Raw genomic sequence first — 20,889 nt, 5'->3', positions numbered from 1 at the left:
TACGTATATAATGCCTTAATATCAACCCTTTGTTCATGGCTTCATAATGGGTTTTAAATTTTACTCAATTTTACCATGAAATTATAAAGAAAATCCATTAAAATTCGTTAATGTATTTCCATTTATTGGTGTGAAACGATTTGTGAATCTTTTTACAAGGATCTGATGTTTGGACTACGATAACCGCTTTAAAAGTAAAACTCTCGGCCAAAGTAGGGATTAAAATTGTGTTAATTTATACAAGGGTTTAACGTATTTACAGATGAAATTAGGGGATTCTATTCATAAGGTGTTCGAGTCGTGTGTTTTTAATTGTCAAAGTTTCAAACGTGGGAATTTTTACAACTTTATCCTAAAATGTTTCAAGTAAAATTTAATTCTGTGAGTAATGGCACGAGTTCACGTGCTTACATTAGAAATTGGATATACACCTTCAATTTAATACTTTGAATAAATAAAATATAAATTCTATAACAGTAAATACCCAACATATCCTCATTTTAAACACTTTTTACGTCGATTGTTTTGAACATAAATTTACATAAAAAAAATATTTTTTAAATATATACACTTTTAAATATAAAGAATATCAAGATCGGGATAATAATGTCATAAATGTCGTTTCGGCCAATTCAATAACTGCAGCTATGTATTTTTTACTAAAATTTCAATGTTTTGTGTCAAGCGTTCGAGGTATATATTGCATACAGAAGTGACATCGTCGAATATGAACATACAGGTCGAATGAAGCCACTGTATTTGGGGCAAAACGGGTGGCTTCCGATAAAAAAAAAACTATGTTTAGTTTTGTGTCAAGCGTTCTACATATTCCATATTGAAGTGGCATCGTCGAAGATGAACATAAAATTCGGATGAAGCCATTGTATTTTGGGCAAAATGGTGGCTAGCAATAAAAATAACCTTACCTAAGTTTAGTTTCTATTGAAATAAACAGTTAATAGAATTTTGCTCTTCATACGTTTTTATGGAATAACAATATTATAGGTCAACTCGGTCCATACATGGCCTGCACCTACAATTAATACGAAAAATTATTCTAAATTCGTGTTTAAAAAAGAAATGAATAATGTCCTTCAGATTAAATCTGTTACTGAAAGAATATAATCACGAAATTTCTAATGTGTTTTTTTTTTGTTGTTTGTTTCTAAAAATTTGACAAATACAGAAAAGACATTCCTCAATATGGTCCAACTCAGAGTCTTTTAAAGTGTTTTCTTTCTGAAATGCATTGACAAGTGTTACTCGCTATACAAAATCCGCAAAAACTCAAACAAAGTTATCTAATAATTCTATACTAAAATAAACTTCATTCTTTAACGAATTTAAATTGCTAGACAATCAAATAAAATATGACAATAGCTGTTGGTCACACGAACTGTCAATGAATGAAATTAAACGAACAAAATATGTGATTATTTACAAGAACTCTTCAACGGATATTAGAAACAAAATCTTAAGAAAGAAGGAAAAAAAAATAATTTGGTGAGAGGCAATGATTATGATGTCGATTAAAGTAGCTAATTATTTTTAAGAACCCTTTAAAAGAATTTAGAACTTTATTTATCAATGGACAGAAATTAATTTTAAGGGAGAAGGAAAATAAAAATAAAAGGTTGAGAGGCAATGATTATGATGTCTATTTAAGTGGCTAATCAACAATTACCGGTAACAAAAGGTGAGTGGGGTTTATTTTACCTGGATTTACCTTGGTTGTTTTTTTAGCTTTACCAATAAAAACACCAACTCAATCAGTTGATTGTTCTCTGACTGTTCGCTTGGTCATCTCATACTATTCACCCTATTGTCCCTTACTTAAGGCTAATCCCCTTCTGCCCGAACACCCAGTCCTACATAGAGATAGTTCATATAGTAATTAGAGAGACTTATTGATTGTGTCTATCCGTATCGTCATCAACAGACCATACCTGTAATTAAAGAGCTATTGTTTTAATAAGAAAGGCAGGTAATAGGATGTTTTGACTTTATTTTAGGGATCAGTCCAAACCCCTTCTAGTATAAAACTCGTGACACGCTCTTGTTTTATTAACACTTGAGTTTTAACCGTCACCCGTGTAATATCTGGACTCGCATCTCGCTATTTTTGTTATTCTGTGTTTATAGTTTGAGTTACATCTCGTAAGGAGTAGAAAGTGACAAGTCGTGTGTTTTAGACGAGAAATACGTGCCTGGTTATTCTAGGATATAAAATACCAATCTACAATGTTACTAGAACATACAACATCCAGTATTCTACCAGTGAACATGCAGCAACTTCAGCAGAAACCCGTCAAGAAAAACGCCTTCTCTATCGAGAATCTGGCTATAAGTTCCGTTAATGAAGTAAAAACAGAAACGCCAGTCTATCCAGTGATTCAGACGACACCGTTGGTGAATTATCCTGTTCAAGAAATTGGCCCCAGGTCCGCCATCGTGCAAGCCTTCATGAAACCACCTGTCAGAATTTTTCTCGGAGAATCAAAACCCGTGGAATCGTCCCGACAGTGTCCGTCACCCATCCGTTCTGATCCAGCTACGACTCCCGGTAGAAAACGACGATTTAGTGATTTGGAACGTTTCAGCACAAGCACACCTAAAGATGGAAGTAGCATCAGTTCTAGCACGGAGTTTACTGACAGAAGTTTGAGTCCAACATCTAATATTTCAGGTAATTTATACTTTCTTTTATATACTTGTTGCTTTATCCGGCATTTAAAGGCAACGAGATATCTGGAATTTCATAGTAAGACTCGTATTTTCTTGAATTATCAAAATGGTTTTAAAAGAACAACATCACATAACAGCTATTTAAGTCTATAACTGTGTTTTTTTGGGTTTTTTTGTTTTTTTTAATAATCGTTACCTTATCCGGAATTTTTTAACAGGCAACAAGCTATCTAGGATTTTATATGAAGGCTTGTATTGTCTTGAACTATCGAAAGTGTTTTCAAAAATACAAAACAAATAACAGAGATCAATGCTATAAAATGAATGCAATATTTTAATGGTATTACACACATTCTAAACAAAAAGAACAAAAACGATAATTAAAATATAAATTCGGGGCAATACCCCACCCGACCCCTTTCACTAAAAATAACATTTTCAACCTGTTGTTTGCCTTCATTATTCCAGTTGGAACCGAAATGTAGGACGTTAAACCCAATTTCATTTCATTTCCAAATTAAGTAATTTAGCTATGTTGGAAGAGAAATGTAAGAAGTTCAAAAAATTGTTGTTAATCGTTTTCCTTTGACTATATTTCTATACATCAATAATAGATTGTTTTATGTTTTTCAGATGATGATTTAGACGGAGGAAGACGAAAGAAAGCAAGAACAGCTTTTAGTAATGATCAGATCCATCAATTAGAGAAACGGTTCCAAGAACAGAAATATTTAGCTGCTAGTGAAAGAACAGAACTTGCGGAAAAACTGAAATTATCAGATCAACAGGTACAGACATTTAAATATACCCATATTGGTCAATGGTGGCACTAAAGGGGGGAGGGGGTCACTGGCTTCTTATCCGACTTTAAATTCTGGGCAATGTTGATTTGGACATTTATCGATTATTTGATAACTTTGCGATCACAAAATCATGTCGGACGTGTTCCATCAATTTTGACTGTCTAGAAGTCATTTGATAGATTGGCCAATGGCGGTGCCAGAATTAAATCCTGTACAATATTGATTTGGACATTGACCGCTTTGCGGCCACAAAACCAAGTCGGTGTTCGTCGGCGTTCCACCCCCTCTAGACACACTGAAAAATCATAGCGACGCCACTGCCTTGGTTCCGGCAACATTTAATCTGTTTCAGTTCAATTATAAAGTTAGTTAGGTCGTTGTTGTTGGGAGAGTTTGTTTTTGTGAGAAGGCTGAGCAAATTTTAACACAGTCGTTGATATCATGGTTAAAGAATAATATCTTAATTTTTAATATTTTATTCTTCAGGTTAAAACTTGGTTCCAAAATCGACGAATGAAAGAAAAGCGCCAGCAGACGAATAAAGAAGAACAGGGTCGATTATTCCCCTTTCCTACTGGTGGCGTTGACGTATCTCAACTACACGCCATGGGTCTACCTTACCCACCACCATCAGCACTCAGAAATTACCCACCAACATCACTTCCTATTTCACCAAATACAGCCTCGCTCCCACACACCTCTACACCCAATCAGCAATCGATATTACCAGAACCGGGTCACGTGATGAGATCTGGTCTGTGTCCTCCTATGATGTCCCCGATGATGTTCCCTAGTTATCCGATGTTTGGTATGCCCCCTGCCATGGCACCAAGGATGGGCCACAGACCAGCCATGCCGTTCCCTATGTATTAGATAAAACGACACAAAACTGAGATAGAGAGAGAGTTACAGACAGATGGAAGTGACGTTTTCCAGACTAAACCTGTTCCATTTCACGAAAACCGCGAGGGAATTGAGATACAGACTTCAGAATTCCATTTCACGAAAACCCCGAGTGAAATGAGAGAAAAAACTTAAATATAGTGTGATTACTCCCAATTGTGATCTGCCATTTTTAAACCCATTTGTTGTCTAAATAGTTTGACCTCCAAACATCTTTTTTTCAAGCACGCTAGTATATACCGGGATACATTTTTATTTGATCAACGTTCAATATTCCATACGTTTGTGATTCTCTCTCCCAGTAACCCCTAGTGCAATAAACTATATGGTGTAGACTTGATCTAACCAGATGCAACAATTGGTGCTTTATGTATATTAATATATTTGTTATTGGTTGTGTGTGTATATATATGTATGTATATATTATAAGGATTCATGAGATGTATTATTATTTGTTATAATTTCATGGTAAAAATTAAAATTTTGTAATGAAAAAAAATGTTCTTTTTTTTCTTCTGATTTATGTGGACGAATGGTTAAGTACAAATTCAAACTATACAACTATGACCATACATGTATACAGAAATGAAATGGGATTTAACGTCTTTCTGTTCTGTTCCGACTGGGCTAATGAAGACGGACATACCTGACGTGCTATGACGGAAATTTTGCCGGAACAGCGGCGTTACGGTGTAGTCTTATATCGAATTCCCAACTACCAGGGGATCTTTTACGTGCACGCCAATGTGTATTTATGCGAAGCCAATGAAGAGAGGATAAAACAGGTGAAATGTGGTCAATTGTTGCCGCGGAATTTTGTATCCTTTGAATGCGGTATATTGTTGTTCTTTCGTTATCCAGAATAGTTGCGCAAGTGCAGTATTACGGAAAAGCCCAAATAAATGACGAATAGGGATATTGCAAGTTTACAGAGATTTGAAAATAAATTGAATGGCGTTATATTAGAATATATCGTCAATAGTTTTAATCCCCAGAGGCGGTCCTGTTTTGTAGTGAAGGCATATTTAAAATAAAAACAATTTGGGTGCGCACCCTTTCACCCTCCTCTCCCCCCCCCCCCCGCATGTACATATGAGGTACAAGTTTGGGTTAGGCCTATCTCATTCAGGTGGTGATTCTCATATTCCACCGTGCAGCTCCAATTATGAACATATGTACCACGAAAGAAATGAAATGGGGTTTAATGTCCTATAACTCTTCTGCTCCGACTGGGCTAATGAAGACGGGCAAAAGCTATACAGCGTGCTATGGGGGAAATTTTGCCCGGACAGCAACCCTTTTTTGCCAAGGGATCTTTTACGTGCACGCCAATGTGTACATGGGACCTCGGTATTTCGTCCCATCCCAACGACTAGACAGCTGTCCTTGTCAGACCCCTCCTCCTGCAACGGACTGTTTTACAGAGTGGAAGACTTTCATCACAATTGGATGTTTATTACAAATTTAATGTCCAATAAATTATGATATGATATCATGGACAGGTTCATTTAATTACGTTATTTACATATCAAGGCGTAATTTAAAAAGTATACCTGCACATGCCTTAATACATTACGGTCATAGAAATATTTCTATGGTTACGGTATCGACCATAGTAATAATAATATGGACAATTATGGTACCAACTAGGCCTATCGACAAAATGCCTCTAAAGAATAAGTTTGTTCCTTGATATTTCTCTACGTACCTTCCCAGTGACGGATCATGAGGACGTCGAGCCCCGAGGCAGCGAAAGTGCCGGGCCACAGTGACAAGATGAGGGGATCCTGGGATGTTCTCTTCCCCCGGGGTCCTCCCCCGAAAAGTATTTTGAAAGTTCAACCTGAAATGGTGGTCTGTGAAGTGTTTCACAGTGAAGTCATATACTAAAGCTCTAAGCAGTTATAGCGTCGATCTAGATCAGTAATCTGAATGAAATTGTTGCAGCAGGGGCCCCTCAAACTACTAGACTCTGAAAAGGGGTGACCCCCCCCCCAAAAAAAGTAGATCTTATGGTCTGTAAAGAGCCCCTAAAAAAATCCACGTCAAATTGGTCTATAAAGGGCCCACATGTTCTGTTACCATCAACAGGCACCAACTGACACCAAAATTTATTTCACCCAGTACAAAAATATCTAAGAGAGGGGTCCAGTGGCACACGGGTCAGTCCGGGCCCAATGACGTCGTTGTCAAGCGAGCTGGTTGAGTGAGAAAAGGGGGCCCGTCAGAAATATTGGAAAATTAACAAGACCGCAAGGCCTACCTCTTAGCCAGAAATAATATTTCGGGTTAAGGGTTATGGAAACATTTCTGATATCAACTTTTCGCTGCCAACCCACCCAATCGTTGAAATCGTTTTTTTTTTTGGTTTTTTTGTAACCGATGGCGATGCCCCTTTGGGCCCCCCTATCTAGCCTAATATTATAGAGCGAAACTCTACAGCATCGCGCGAAGCGCGGTGGTTGAGCAAAGCTCTTTTCCGGTAACACAGGAGCGTAACTGAAATTGTCACCCACAATCTGTTGATTAAAAAAAAATTCAGACCGGAACCGGATACACTGGGCAAAACAGGCAATGCGCATGTCAACTTACCAAATCTCGCCCAAGCGAGATTACGCGCCTCATAGAACTATTTCTATGACGCGTCTAATCAATGACGTCACATATTTTTGACGTCAATGAAAATAATTCTCACACTTTTTTGTTCTTTTTTAAAAAACAAAATTAATGTATACAAATTAGATCTAAATGAAAATCAATTTGGAAAAACTAAATTATTTAACATTTTTTGTATCACTTGAGAAAATTAATTATGAAGGTTTTATATTTGACAATAATCAGCTTCGCTCTACTCAGGCAATGTCTGTTACATATTAATAGTAATAATTTCAAATCTCATCGAAAATGGGCATGTTGTTTCACGACGTTTGGGAAATGCGTCTTCTTTATTTTCTTCTACAAGATTGTTTCGAAAAAAGGGCATTTCTTCACGATTTTGGGGAAATGAGTCATTGTTTGAGAGAATCTGACTGCATTTAGTTGAAAATCGTCTACATTTTCAGAGTTATTTCACAGTCTACTACTTCCGGTTTTGACGTCAAAAATGCTCCTCACTGTGAAAGACGTCACAGATACAATGACGTCATGGTTACCTGTAACTAACAAGAAGAGTAAATGGCGACAAGGGGGGTACCTCTGTCGACCGACCCCAATGTTTGATGGCCAAGAATAACACGGCATATTCCAGAGAAGTGAAGCGGGCTTGTCCAGCAACACGGTAACACTTTTATCTCTTAATAAAACCAATTGATAAAATCATCCCTTGGGACACTACGCAATTAAATAACGATTCAAGTTGCAGTATTTTTTAGCCATTTTGTTAGGTCTAGGCCTAGCGCTAGGTGCTTAGTTTTACTACTTTGTCCAGCCCAAACGATTGTATGATCTAATATGATTCCTGTTTGGGTCTTCACTAGGTGCAAGACTAAAGATTAAAGATGCATTATGTAAGATTTAGATAGAGATCTGATGTAATTTTTTTATAAATCATATTCATATATAGGCCTAGGCTAGATAGATAAAGTTCTATCTATACCGGTACTAATAATATTAATAAATAGAGCCTAATTTAAGTTAGGTTAGCCTAGTTTAAAAACAGATAGATTTTCTAATAATATTATATTAAAAATGTCAGTTAAATTAGATCTACTTGATCTAGGGCCCTCTTCATTCTGAGCGAAGTTATGACTGTTTCAGTGTTTGAAGAATGGGCCTAGTTTTAGTGTAGCCTTGATTGATTGTCATTGCTACCGTTGTAACTTGTTACGATATTATTATTATTAATAAACAAAGTCTTGATTATCCATTTTCGATAAATTATTAAATGGCAATTGTATTAATCTGTTCAAAATCACAAGCATCCGATGTTCTAGTCGTACTAGAGAGTTCCGTATGTTCAGTTGGGGCTAAAGGAAAGATTTGCAACAGGCACATTTAGCCATCATTCATACCATGCAGGCCTATCTAAGAAAGGGCTAGTCGGCTAGTGCCCTAGTTAGTGTTGAAAATCTGAATATTGACAGTAATTCGGCTAGGACCTAGGTCTAGCCCTAAAGTAGAAATTCTGTCTTATAACTAGTCTAAACAAAAACTAATTATTTGACTCTAGAGGCACTAGAGCCTAGAAAAAGAGATAGAAAAAAATTATGTCAATATCTCGGTTTTGGACAAGTGTTTTTTGTGATATTTGTACAGACTTCTAATATAAATCCCTAGACCATTGGTTCTCAACCTTTTTTTGCCAACGGCACACTTTGGAACACACGAAAAAATAGCGGCACACCTGACTAAATTTAAAATTTTGCAAAATAAAAACATTAAACATGGTAAGTCAGACAGAGACTAGTCAGAGATACATAGAATGACTCAAACTAAGTAAAGAAAATCACAGCTTATCAGTAGACACCAGTCTAGGGATTTAGATTAGAAAGTCTATAATATAACTGAGTAAAATCATTGCTTTATGTGGTCCTGTGATAAATCTAGACTGTCCCATAAACTTTCCGAGATTTAAAAAAAAAAAAAACAAAAAAAACCCAAAACACTTCTGTGTTTTCTTTTTCTTCAGTAACGATTCGAAAAGGGCATTTCCTTGGTCTTCTACAAAACCGCAGAATATCAGTCAGGATACTAGGAATATCAACCAGTCAGAATACAGAGCGGTAAGTTTGGTGGGGGTTGTTAATTGTTATATTTTTTTTTACAAAATATTGGATTGTTTTATTCTGGTCAAATATATTCGCTCCTTTCTTTTAAACCATTCGTGAATTGCGGCGCTTTACGTAATACTTTCCGACACTATTATTTTGTTTTATCACATTCGCATTTTAAAGGTCGATTAACTTGCTTAATGCTTAATACTATAGACCATTATGATTTTATTTCATGACAGACCATGTTGTGTGTGTCTGTAATCAACTTTATTATTAGTTAAATGCATTAGTCCGACTGAAGCATAACAGTAGGAGGTTTATACCTATTTTTAGGCTAGATCTAATTACTAAGGCCAACTCAAGATTTCGTAAGGGTCGTTGATATGTAAATAAGGTTAGGTCACGTGATTGTTGGCGAGATTTTAGGTTAGGGTTAGGATAAGCGTTAGGTCCAGGGTTAGGATTATTGGGATTATCGCAAGCCCTGTTTAGCCTACATCTCATGACCTTGAAGTTGGCCTTATTAAATAGATCTAACTCTAATTTTACTATAGCCTTTCTTCATTTTATGCTTAAGGCCTACTAAAACCATTGAGACATTGTCGTCGATAAATACAAAATGAGTTAGTACAATCTGTTTCACGGAGAATTACGAGTCTTCTAATATCTCTGTAAAAGATGACTGCCTTTAACACGTGTCGTCACAGCACGCGGCGTCAATCATTGGCTGAATGGTGCGTGCATTGTTTACACAAGACGTTACTGCTTCGGGCAGAATGCTGCCTTTTAGTCATTTTAATACCCATTTACACTAAATAGGAAATAATTTTTACCTACAAATACGTCAAACGTCTTTATTTATTTTTCTAATACATCAAAAAAATGTTTTAGAATTTAATTTGTCGGTGGAAAAAAGTTAATATTTGAGACTCATTAAGTCGCATTGATGTCATCCTTATCAGTGATTGTAGTGGCCTAGCGAATATTCACTCCTGATCAGTGGGATTTAGTATAGATATGGAACGAAATCTGCATAGGTTGCAGTGCATGTATAGCGGACTGGCCGATAGCCACGGTGGCTGAGTGAGTAAGACGTTGACTCGTTAACCTGGAGGTTCCGTGTTCGATCGCGGTGTTGGCCCAGAAAGTTCATCGGGATTTCCTTGCGTGGTTTCTCCGTGTCAGTGGTGTAGGACACCGGACCTCGCAAGGAACTGCATCTAGTCGGACGAAAAACACAGGTCCCGTGTGCACATTGGCGTGCATGTAAAATAACCCTAAGTGGCAGTTGGCATTCGAAATAAGAGTGAGCCGTCTGCCTAACCTCGTGTTTTTTTTTTCGGGCCCCCCGGTTTCCTCCTACTGCTAAAGACCCCTACGCGAAAGCGCATTATTCAAATAAAATTGAATCATGTGTTACTATTAGTCCCGAATGACCTAGTTTGTGTCGAGTGGACGTTAAACCCCGTTTCGCTCTCTCTATCCATACAGTATGCTATTATTTTGTATTAAGAAAATTTTGCCCGGACACTGACACAGGTGCTATGGTCTACTCTTATTTTACGTGCACGCCACAAGGGGCACCATGCCAGAATTGTTGTGTATTTATGGAACAAAGTATGGACGGACTTTGACATAAACACTCACATTCAATATTCGAGAACCAGGGGCGGATCCAGGGGGGGGGGGGGGTCGACCCCTGCTCAGCTACATAATTTTTTTTTGTAAATCAACACTTTTTATGAGAAAAGTTTCTCGGCCGTGTGCTTTATCCTCTATCGTCAGATGTGGGACATGATGGACACTCAAAGCACGAGATAATGATATCGACATTATATGATATCACAATTAATGCTTTGCATCCAGGAAATTGAATCACGATGTCATTGTATTAATTCATAATAAAAATTGACGTCAAGCGAGGTGTTGAATTTCACTGTTTAAAAAGCTCCATGTGTTTGTATATACGCCAAAATGACGATAGAGACCATGCGGGAGGGGGGGGATACATTGTCTCAAGAACCTGGCAAACCCCCTCCTGCAAAAATTCCTGGATCCGCCCCTGGAGTTAGTGCAGAAAAGTGAGACGTTAACCCCATTTTTTTTTATTTCTTATAGACATTAAAGATACATTATGTAAGAGCTAAATCTGTCTAATGTAGATCTTTCGTTTGATCTCAAATCTTATACAAATCATTAATTAGACATTATTTCACATGTCAAGCCCACAATCAACTCACTAGGCCATAGGATGGTTTTTTTTTTCAACGGATTTATACAAGATTGCCATTTATTATCGTAACAACGGTAGGAATGAAAACCCAGACCACACTGTTCTTCAAACGACCATAACTCAGCTCAGCCTGGTTTTCAACATATTCCCTTTTTATTATCAATTTTTGAACCATTATAGCGAGAACTGTCAGCTCTTTATCTAAATCTGACATAATGCATCTTTAAATTAAGATGTTTCTGAATTCTTGTCCACGATTTAGCCTGACACACCATTGTCTATTGGGGACAAGAAATCGCTAGCATTTTGACCTACAGATTGCCGCCGAAAAGAAATTGAACTGCCGGCGACAGTGATATTGGGAATTTACTGACAAATGTATTTATTTTTATGTTCTAGAAATATAAACAGTGGAAGTTGAAACCACAGAAACCAATCCGACCTCTAGGCGCTCTATTTGTTGGAGGGCAGCAAAAATTTGGTGGCGAATCGTCTTATAGGCAGACTTTTGTTCAACATCCGGTTTGTAATAAATTTTTGCCTAACTTTTTCTCTCCGGAGTTAATAAGGTGTGAAGCGACACGACTTCACCTTAAAACTTAACTTGTTATATGTAGCTCACTAATAGTAAGTGCAGGGAGACTGTACCACACGTAATTTACATAAAAACAAATACATGGACAAGACATCATACTCAGAAACCACAAATAAACAAACAATTCAAAAAAAGTGAATGGATCCGGGGCGGGACTAGCCGTAAGCGTCCACTGCTTAAGTTATTTTTTCGGCAAAGGCGATAAGTTGTCGATAAACATTGCCAAATAGTCGATAAACAAAAAAAAAAAACCAACAAAAAACGTGCGGTGTGCTATGAGGGAAATTTATAATTGTTGCTGTTGTAATGTATTCTGTAGCCAGAGAATACGGCCCTAGATAATATGCGCTATAATTGTTTATGTTGTAATTTATTATGTAGCCAGAGAATATGACCCAACATAATATGAGCTATAATTGTTTCTGTTGTAATGTATTATGTAGGTACAGAATATGGCCGCACAATATGAGCTATAATCGTTTCTGTTGTAATTTATTATACCCCCCTGTGAAAAAATTGTCGACCATTAAAAAAATAGATATGCATTGTCCATCAATTTTACAGCACCCCTGAGAACACTCCCCCCCCCCTCGTTGCTCTCAGCTAGTTACGGCCCCGATGGCCGCCCAATATGAGCTGTAATTGTTTTGTTGTAATTGTTGTAGTTTATTATTTAGATAGAGAATATGGCCCAAGATAATGTGAGATATAATCGTTGCTGTTTAATTCATTATGTAGAAAGAGAATTATGGCCCAACATAATATGAGATATTTGTAATCTTTTCTGTTGTAATTTATTATGTAGATAGAGAAACGTGAAGACGCAAAGAAGAAAGTTTATGTACAACCAACTGGTATTCTGCAGACTAGAACTATCTATCGGAACGATTATAACGATGTAATAATTCAAGACATTTACACAAGTCTCTCTTAACATGCGTGTCTAGTCGTTAGGAGGGGACGAAAAGCCTAAATCCACATCATTACATACATTGACAGCACGTATCAAAAATCCCATGGATAGTAGAGATTCGATTGATGATCACACGGAAACGCGGCATCCTTGGCAAAATTCTCCTTCCTATCACTGGACAGTGGGCACGTGATTATAGAGGTAGAGGTAAAGAAATGGGGTTTAACGTCCATTCGACACAAACTATGTCATTTCGGGACTAACACATGGTTTAATTTTATTTTAATAATTCGCATGCGCGTAGGGTTTTTTAGCAGTGGGGGGAAACCGGAGGACCCGGAGAAAACCCACGAGGTTGGACAGGCGACCCTACTCCTTGTTACGTACAACCGGGGAATCGAAACCACGCCAGTTGACTCAATGACAGGCCTTATGATATAGACAACAGATAATCGAATGTAAGTCTCAACATGACTGATGTTTCGTATAGACGAGACCTTAAATCCTATTCAGCCCCTTTCCTAATAATAATATATTCATTTTGACGGTGATCCATTCTACCTTAGTCTCCGGGGGCCTGTTTCACGAAATTTGAACTAAGTTAAAATCCTAATTTTATAATTTGATTGGATAATACTAGATCGATTTTAGTGCTTAGCCAATCAAAATTGAAGTATCTACTAAAATTTGGATTTTAACTTTAGTTAAGATTTCGAGAAACAGGACCCAGATCCAGGACGATGTCATACGCTACTTCAATGACAACATGCCGATATTATCGCACAATGAAGCCTTTTGCAGTACCGGATCGGGGGGGGGGGGCAAAGTGGGACAAATGTCCCGGGCCCCCCACAATTCTGGGTCATGCTAATATTTTATCCCAGACGGAGCCAACCAGTACCTGGGCTGAGGGGGGAGGCGAGGATTGGGCCCCTGGGCAGTAAGGGATATTGAGGGCCCCAGGCACTCAAGGGGGCGGAGTACATACTAGTACGATCCGCGGTCAGTACGAACAATTTGAACAAACAACAATGGGGCCCCCGCACAGTTGGTATGTCCCCCCCCCTCCCCCACAAGGTTAATCCGGCACTGGCCTTTTGAAACCGAGGAGAACGGTGGCTCAGTGAGTATATAGTATGGCTCATTTACTCCAAATCCACTCGTGCAGGCATTGGCTAATGGCCATCTTCGTTAGCCCGGTTAGTGAACAAAATTAAGACGTTAAACCTATTTCATTTAATTTTATTTTCACAAAATGAAATGGGGTTTAACGTCCTTTTGCACTGCTACGACTAGGCTAATGAAGACGGACATACGCCATACAGTGCGCAATGAGGAAAATTTTGCCCGGGCAGCGACACTATGGCCTACTCTTATATCGAATTCCAACTGCCAAAGGATCTTTTACGTGCACGCCAATGTATCCACGGGGCCTCGGTTTTTCGATCCATCCGAACGACTAGACAGCTACACTCAAGGGGTAAACCACGTTGGAAAATTTTTATTTTCAAATCTTGAACAATGCAGGTGAAGATTTAAAACCTGTTTATCACCAACTTGCAAACATTTAGAAGACGAGTGGTATGTCGAGGCTATTAATTTTTTGTTGGTCAGACCCATCGTATTGCTCCTTGTGAATTAATGTCTAAAACATATAGCATTTGAAGCATGAAAAAAGACCCGCAATGCATCTTTAATGATACCAATTCTTCTGGCTTGCTGCTTTAAGTCTAAGAGTAAGTGCAGGAGGGCCGCACTACACGTAAAACAAAAATGGATCCGGGGGCCAGCCGTAAGCGTCCACTGCGCTGTACAGTCCCGGGCCTGTAGTGACACCGACTTCACTCAAATTTGAAAACAATCAGGAATACAAAAAAGACGTAGCAGAAATAATGCGACCAATCTTGACAGTGGTCGTCTCTTCAATGACGATAGTCTGCCAGTTGACGTCATGAGTTAGAACGTCAAACAATTTTAACAATAAGGGCGATAATCCGCATAGAATCTCGGAAAACGCTAAAATAATAAGTGTAGTGAGCAAACAGGAGCAAAACCCGACAACGAGAACATTCTGCAGTACGAAGAGTTAAAACTCTACTCTAATAGTAAGTGCAGGAGGACCGCACTACACGTAAAACAATGTTATTTGTCTTTCCGTATTTCTATTTACAGAAATTCAGTAAACATATTCAAGCAACCTCCTGCAAACCATCACACGTCTATCGGACGCCAGTAGTCAAATTTGGCGGGAGTTCAATTTACAACTCATCTTACCAACAATACGACCCGGATCTAGCCAGAAAAAGTCGGCCAAAAGCTGCTGAAATCCCAAATAATCTTACAGTTCCGATACCAACTGAAAAGGTCGAACAGCCCAACTCAACTAGCAGAGTAAGTAGATTTTACACATGCAACTCTCTGCACCAATTTACTTCCAACTACGAAACAAAACTCAAACGAACTGATACCCCCCTTCTAAAGAAAACAAAATTATACCCACGTTTACGGTTACCCGACCCACCCTAAACAGTTTTTCCCATATCCCAGGTACTATAATCCCGATGTCGTGGTTTTCTGCAGGAAAGTGATACCCTCCCTCCTCCCAAAGAAAACAAAATTATACCCGGTTTACGCTTACCCGATCTACCCTATATTTTTGGATGCAAAATCGCCGACCCTACACTGTTTTCCCCATATCCCAGACCCAAGTCCCATCAATCCCCATGTCGTGATTTTCTGCAGAAAAAATTCAGAAACACAGAGATTTCGGTATTTACAACAGTCCAAATCGTTATTATTTCTGTAATGAGGTGGAAGGGTAACATGTTCCCTACTTTAATGCCTTGTTTGTTTTTGAGTTGAAACTTGTGCGATGCGTTACGATAGGGCTGTCCGGATTGAGTCCACGATCTGCAGATCCGTTCAGATACGCTTCGATATACAATCAACACGAATGCCACGACTGGTCTCAATGTATGATAAGATATGTTAAGACCATCACGATTACTCCACGATTAAACCCGCGATTTCAATCGTGGCACGGATCGTTATAGTGCGAACATAGCATGAATGAAAATGTCCAATTGAAACACATGTTAGTCCCGCAATGACTTAGTTTGTGTCGAGTGGACGTTACCCCCCCCCTCTCTCTCTCTCTCTCTCTCTCTCTCGCTCGCTCTCTCTCTGAAATGAAAATGGCGACATGTGGTGCATGCACAAGGTGTTTGAGACGATAAGATTAAAGTAGCTAAGTCTCTAACTCAATATCATCCAAAATCTTCAACATTGAAAACACGAATTATTTGTCAATTTAAATCAACATTGATGTTGTGAACTTACCGGGAAGAGATGGGCTTCTGATATCCAATATTTAAGACAAAATAAACATTTTACCATTGGTACACGAATCGTGTGCGTTTCAGCGTCATTTATAATAAGGGACTTGAAAAACGAGGCTAGGCATATTCCACATATCAAGTCAAACGGGGACGTCATTTTCTTATCTGGAGAGCATGTGCAATAAATACTATCGGCGTAGACTGGAATAACCAGGCACTAGAGATTGTCATTCAATTGAGACTAGAAATGATTAGAAATTACAGTGAAAACAGAAAAGATTGAATGTAAATCAGTTTATATACATTCATATTACATTATTATATGCGTTGCGACCCATTTGTGTCAGTTTCTAGGTTCCAAATATTAGCGATTTAGCCCCTTTAAGCATTATTATAAGTCGTAATTGTTAGCAAAGTTTCGGAGAAGAGCTGTGTAACTCCACAACGGAAACCCGAATTTCAGTAGTCATCAGCTGTTTAAAATATGGCTTGTACAGCGTGTTTCGAGTTCTGGTCATCGGGGAAATATTGAATTGAAGTTTTAAATTGAAAAGTGATATCTGATGATGGCGTGCGTCATGCACAACACTTGTCAGTTTCTTTGTTAAAATATTTATTTTGTCTATTTTAAAAGGTAGATTTTCGTCCTCACGTTGGGGTGAAACCACCAAAGCCTGTCTTACCAACAGCGAATAGTATAAAAGAAACCGGCGAGTTTGACCATACATCAGTCTATAAGCAAACTTTCGTAGCTCATCCAATCCCTGAACCTATTATACTTGCTAAAGGTAAAGTCAGTCATCCAATCACTGAACCCATTGCTAAAGGTAATTTATTCATAGTCAGTCTTCCAATCACTGAACCCTTGCTAAAGGGTTAAATCTGTTTGTTAAGGCCAGCTCAATTTTCGTCAATTTTGCTTAGATGTAAATAAGGTTAGGGCATGTGGTTGTAGGTTAGGGTAAGCATTAGGGCTAGGTCCAGGGTTAGGGTTGGAATTAGCGCTTGCCCTGTTTACATCTCCTGTCCTTTGACCAAACTTGAAGTTGGCCTTATCAAATAGATCTAACCCTTGCTAAAGGTAATGCCAGTCATCCAATCTTTAAACCCATCATACTTGCTAAAGGTAGTGTCAGTCATCGAATCACTGAATCTATTACACTAGCTAAAGGCTATGTCAATCATCCAATCACTGAACCCATTGCACTTGCGAAAGGTAAAACCGGCCATACAATCACTGAAACGGGCACACCAGCTAAAGATAATGTCGGTCATCCAATCACTGAATCTATAACAGTAATTAAAGGTAAAGTCAGTTATCGAATCACTGAACCTATTATACTTGCTAAAGGTAAGGTCGGTCACCCAAATTTTCTATTTTTTTTTCCAGCGCCTAACAAATTAGTAAGCCACGCAAGCACGCCATTCGCTTGTATCACAACAAACATGGCGGATTACAAAAATCATGGAACAGTTGCTAGGGAACCTGCAATTCGTCCTTCTGATGCAACCAACATGGTGGGCGATCTCCCCTTCCAAGGGGAGACCACTCAATCCGCCGCGTATAAGGCGTGGCCAATAGCAACCAGAACTGCCCCTCCTTGGGCGAAAGAAAAAGAATATAAAAAGGTTGATGGAAAGCTTATACTAAGTACAACTTATTCGGTAAGCTAATTCTTTTCATTTTTGAAATCTAATAAATAATGAAATATTGCAAGCGCGTTAACTTTGGCATTTTTATAACAGCTTCACTCTCATTGTGTGAGCCGAAAGGAGTGCGGTTCATAAATCTCATCGGAATGAACTTAAAACCTCTTACACTCTCAGAATTATCACTTTCTAGAATTATTCTGCGAATCTTCCGCGTATGTAGACGTTTAGGGAAACACAGGCTATAATAGTATTTCGGGGGGGGGGGGGGGCGAATGGTTAGCACCTGTGGTGCGCGCTGTATCATAAGGCCTGTCATTGAGTCAATTGGCTGGTTTCGAATCCCCGGTTGTACGTGACAAAGAGTAGGGTCGCCTGTCCAACCTCGTGGGTTTTCTCCGGCTCCCCGGGTGCGCGCTGTATCATAAGGCCTGTCATTGAGTCAATTGGCTGGTTTCGAATCCCCGGTTGTACGTGACAAAGAGTAGGGTCGCCTGTCCAACCTCGTGGGTTTTCTCCGGCTCCCCGGGTTTCCTCCCACTGCTAAAGACCCCTACGCGCAAGCGAATTATTGAAATGACCTAGTTTGTGTCGTGTGGACGTTAAACCCCATATCTCTCTCTCTCTAATATTTCTGTAATATACATAGCCTGGTGTATTGACTTAGTTTATTAATCGATGTATCACCAAACGATGTACCGGTATCATCAATCGATATATCAGTATTCAATGTTTCATCAATCGATACATCATTAATCGATATATCATCCATCGATTTATCACCAAGCCACGCGCCCTATATACTGATATAGTTGATCAATCTAAGTATCATCACAATCGGTGTATCATTAATCGATATATAATCAATCGGCACATCGTTAATCGATGTATCCTCAATCTACATCTATCACCGATCGATGTATCATCAATCGATTTACCATCCACCGACAGATTAGATATTAAACAGATTAACATCGGAATGGCGACTTGAACTAAAACTTTTGTTTGTAGATTTGATTGGTCAAATTTGTTATTACGTGTCTGATTAAACGTAGTTAATTTATATTTCATAATAAGCATGGAATTAAAGATACATTATGGGAGATTCGATAACGAGTTGGCAGTTCTCACTATAATAGTTAACAACTAGATAATGTAAAGGCAATTTGCTGAAAATTTCATTCATATTGATCCACTATGAACCGAGAACTAAGCGATTGAAATTTCCGCCTAGCCTCGATAATCATTACTAAAGTCAGTACGATAAACAGCATAGTCTCCATTATCCATTTAATCGTTAAATCGTGAAAGGTAGTTATGCAGTAAATCGGCTCATAATCCACTAAAGATCGCGGGCTAGCGATGCCATCTAGAGTTGATTATGGTCTGGATAGGTTAATTAATGTCTAATTAATAATTTAGATAACATTTCAGGCCTAAAGAAAGACCTGCAATAGACAAATTTAGCTTTTGTATAATGTATGTTTAATGTCTATGTAGGCCTTTTGTTGTTGTTGTTATAGGCAGATTTTCAACATCCTGGAGTGATACAGAAAGCCTCAACATGCCGCCCAGAAACCCGAAAAGATCATTTTATAAAACAGAGTGATGCGCCCAGGTCGAGAGTGACACAAACAACGTATAATTCTAGTTATCCGACGTGGGAAGGTGTCAAACCGGCTACACCATGTTTAAAGGACAAAAAGGAATACACTCCACCCACTAAAGCCATGGAAACCACATCTACACAACGATCACATTATAAAGGTAACCGGTCTTTAATGTTATACCATCTTCCGTTGTCAGTATAATGCAGGACCTAGCAACGAACAGCCTCTAGTCGTTCGGGTGAGACGAAAAACCGAGGTCCCGTGTACACGCTGGCATGCACGAAAAATAATCTTTGACAATTAGAATCAATTGCCGTTTTGGCAAAATTTCCCTCGTAGCCCACTGTATGGCGTATGCCCGTCTTCATTAGCCCTGTCAGTGCAGAACAGTAGTACGTTAAACCCCTTTTCATTTCATTTCTTTCCTTTATCATGTAATGGTTTGTATTCTAGTAGAAGGTACACAGCCAGTAACCCGTCACAGCACCGTAAACAGTAGACGTCAAACCTCATTTCATTCCTTTATCATGTAATGGTTTGTATTCTAGTAGAAGGTGCACAGCCAGCAATCCTATGCCGTCATCCGTCACAGCACCGTGGACAGTAGACGTTAAACCTCATTTCATTTCATTTCATTTGTTTATCATGTAATTGGTTTGTATTTCTACGAGAAGGTACACAGCCAGCCACGCTATGCCGTCAACCGTCACAGCACCGTGAACAGTAGACGTGAAACCTCAATTCATTTCAATTGTTTATCATGTAATTGGTTTGTATTTCTAGGAGAAGGTACACAGCCAGCCACCCTATGCCGTCAACCGTCACAGCACCGTGAACTAGATACAGTGAAGAAGAGTTCTAGCTTCAATACAACCTACAGAGATACCTACGTCAGACATCAAGCTTAATTATCTCAACATTATACCCCAAATATATTTATTCATTTGTATATTTTAAAAATATTGAACTTTTATCAAAAAAGGAAAAAATCAGAAGTGAGTGTAAAAGTATATGTAACGGACATAATTTGCTTTGGGAGAAAATAACTGGAGTTTTATTTTTATTTTAAAAGAAAATATTTTTAAAATATTAAAATTACATATATAAAATTTTTTATTGCAATTTTAAAGAGAGGATTTTATTTAGTAGTTTATTTAGGATAAAGCTGTTTTTTTATGAAATACCTTTAATAGAAGGATATTTTTTGTGGGTATGGAAATAAGGAGCCACATACTGGAATGAAATAGGGGTAACCTATCATGAATAAGAATTTTGGTCTATTTTATAAAACTTATAAATGGTATAAAACTTGGGGTATAAAATGTGATTTTCTACAATTTGTGATATTTCAGAAACATTTATTTTGATAAAAGATATACATCAATTTATTTATTTTTATATGAATGTATAAAATATATTGTTTTATTAATTTTGTGTGATTTTTGAT

General features: G+C 38.2%; 1 protein-coding gene across 1 annotated transcript; it reads left to right on the top strand.

Moving 5' to 3' along the window:
- Positions 1 to 2,081: 2,081 nt before the first annotated feature.
- LOC126816207 (homeobox protein vab-15) lies at positions 2,082 to 4,811 on the top strand. Its single transcript, XM_050542496.2, has 3 exons — positions 2,082 to 2,686; positions 3,319 to 3,473; positions 3,975 to 4,811. Exons 1-3 carry the CDS (start codon positions 2,242 to 2,244, stop codon positions 4,359 to 4,361), a joined length of 987 nt encoding a protein of 328 aa, XP_050398453.1. The 5' UTR covers positions 2,082 to 2,241; the 3' UTR covers positions 4,362 to 4,811.
- The last annotated feature ends 16,078 nt before the right edge of the window (positions 4,812 to 20,889 follow it).

Source organism: Patella vulgata, chromosome 3 (genome assembly GCF_932274485.2).
Source record: "Patella vulgata chromosome 3, xgPatVulg1.2, whole genome shotgun sequence".
NCBI classification, from domain to species: Eukaryota; Metazoa; Mollusca; class Gastropoda; family Patellidae; genus Patella; species Patella vulgata.
The sequence above is the reverse complement of the archived record's forward strand: the minus strand, read 5'-3'. Positions and strand labels throughout refer to the sequence as shown.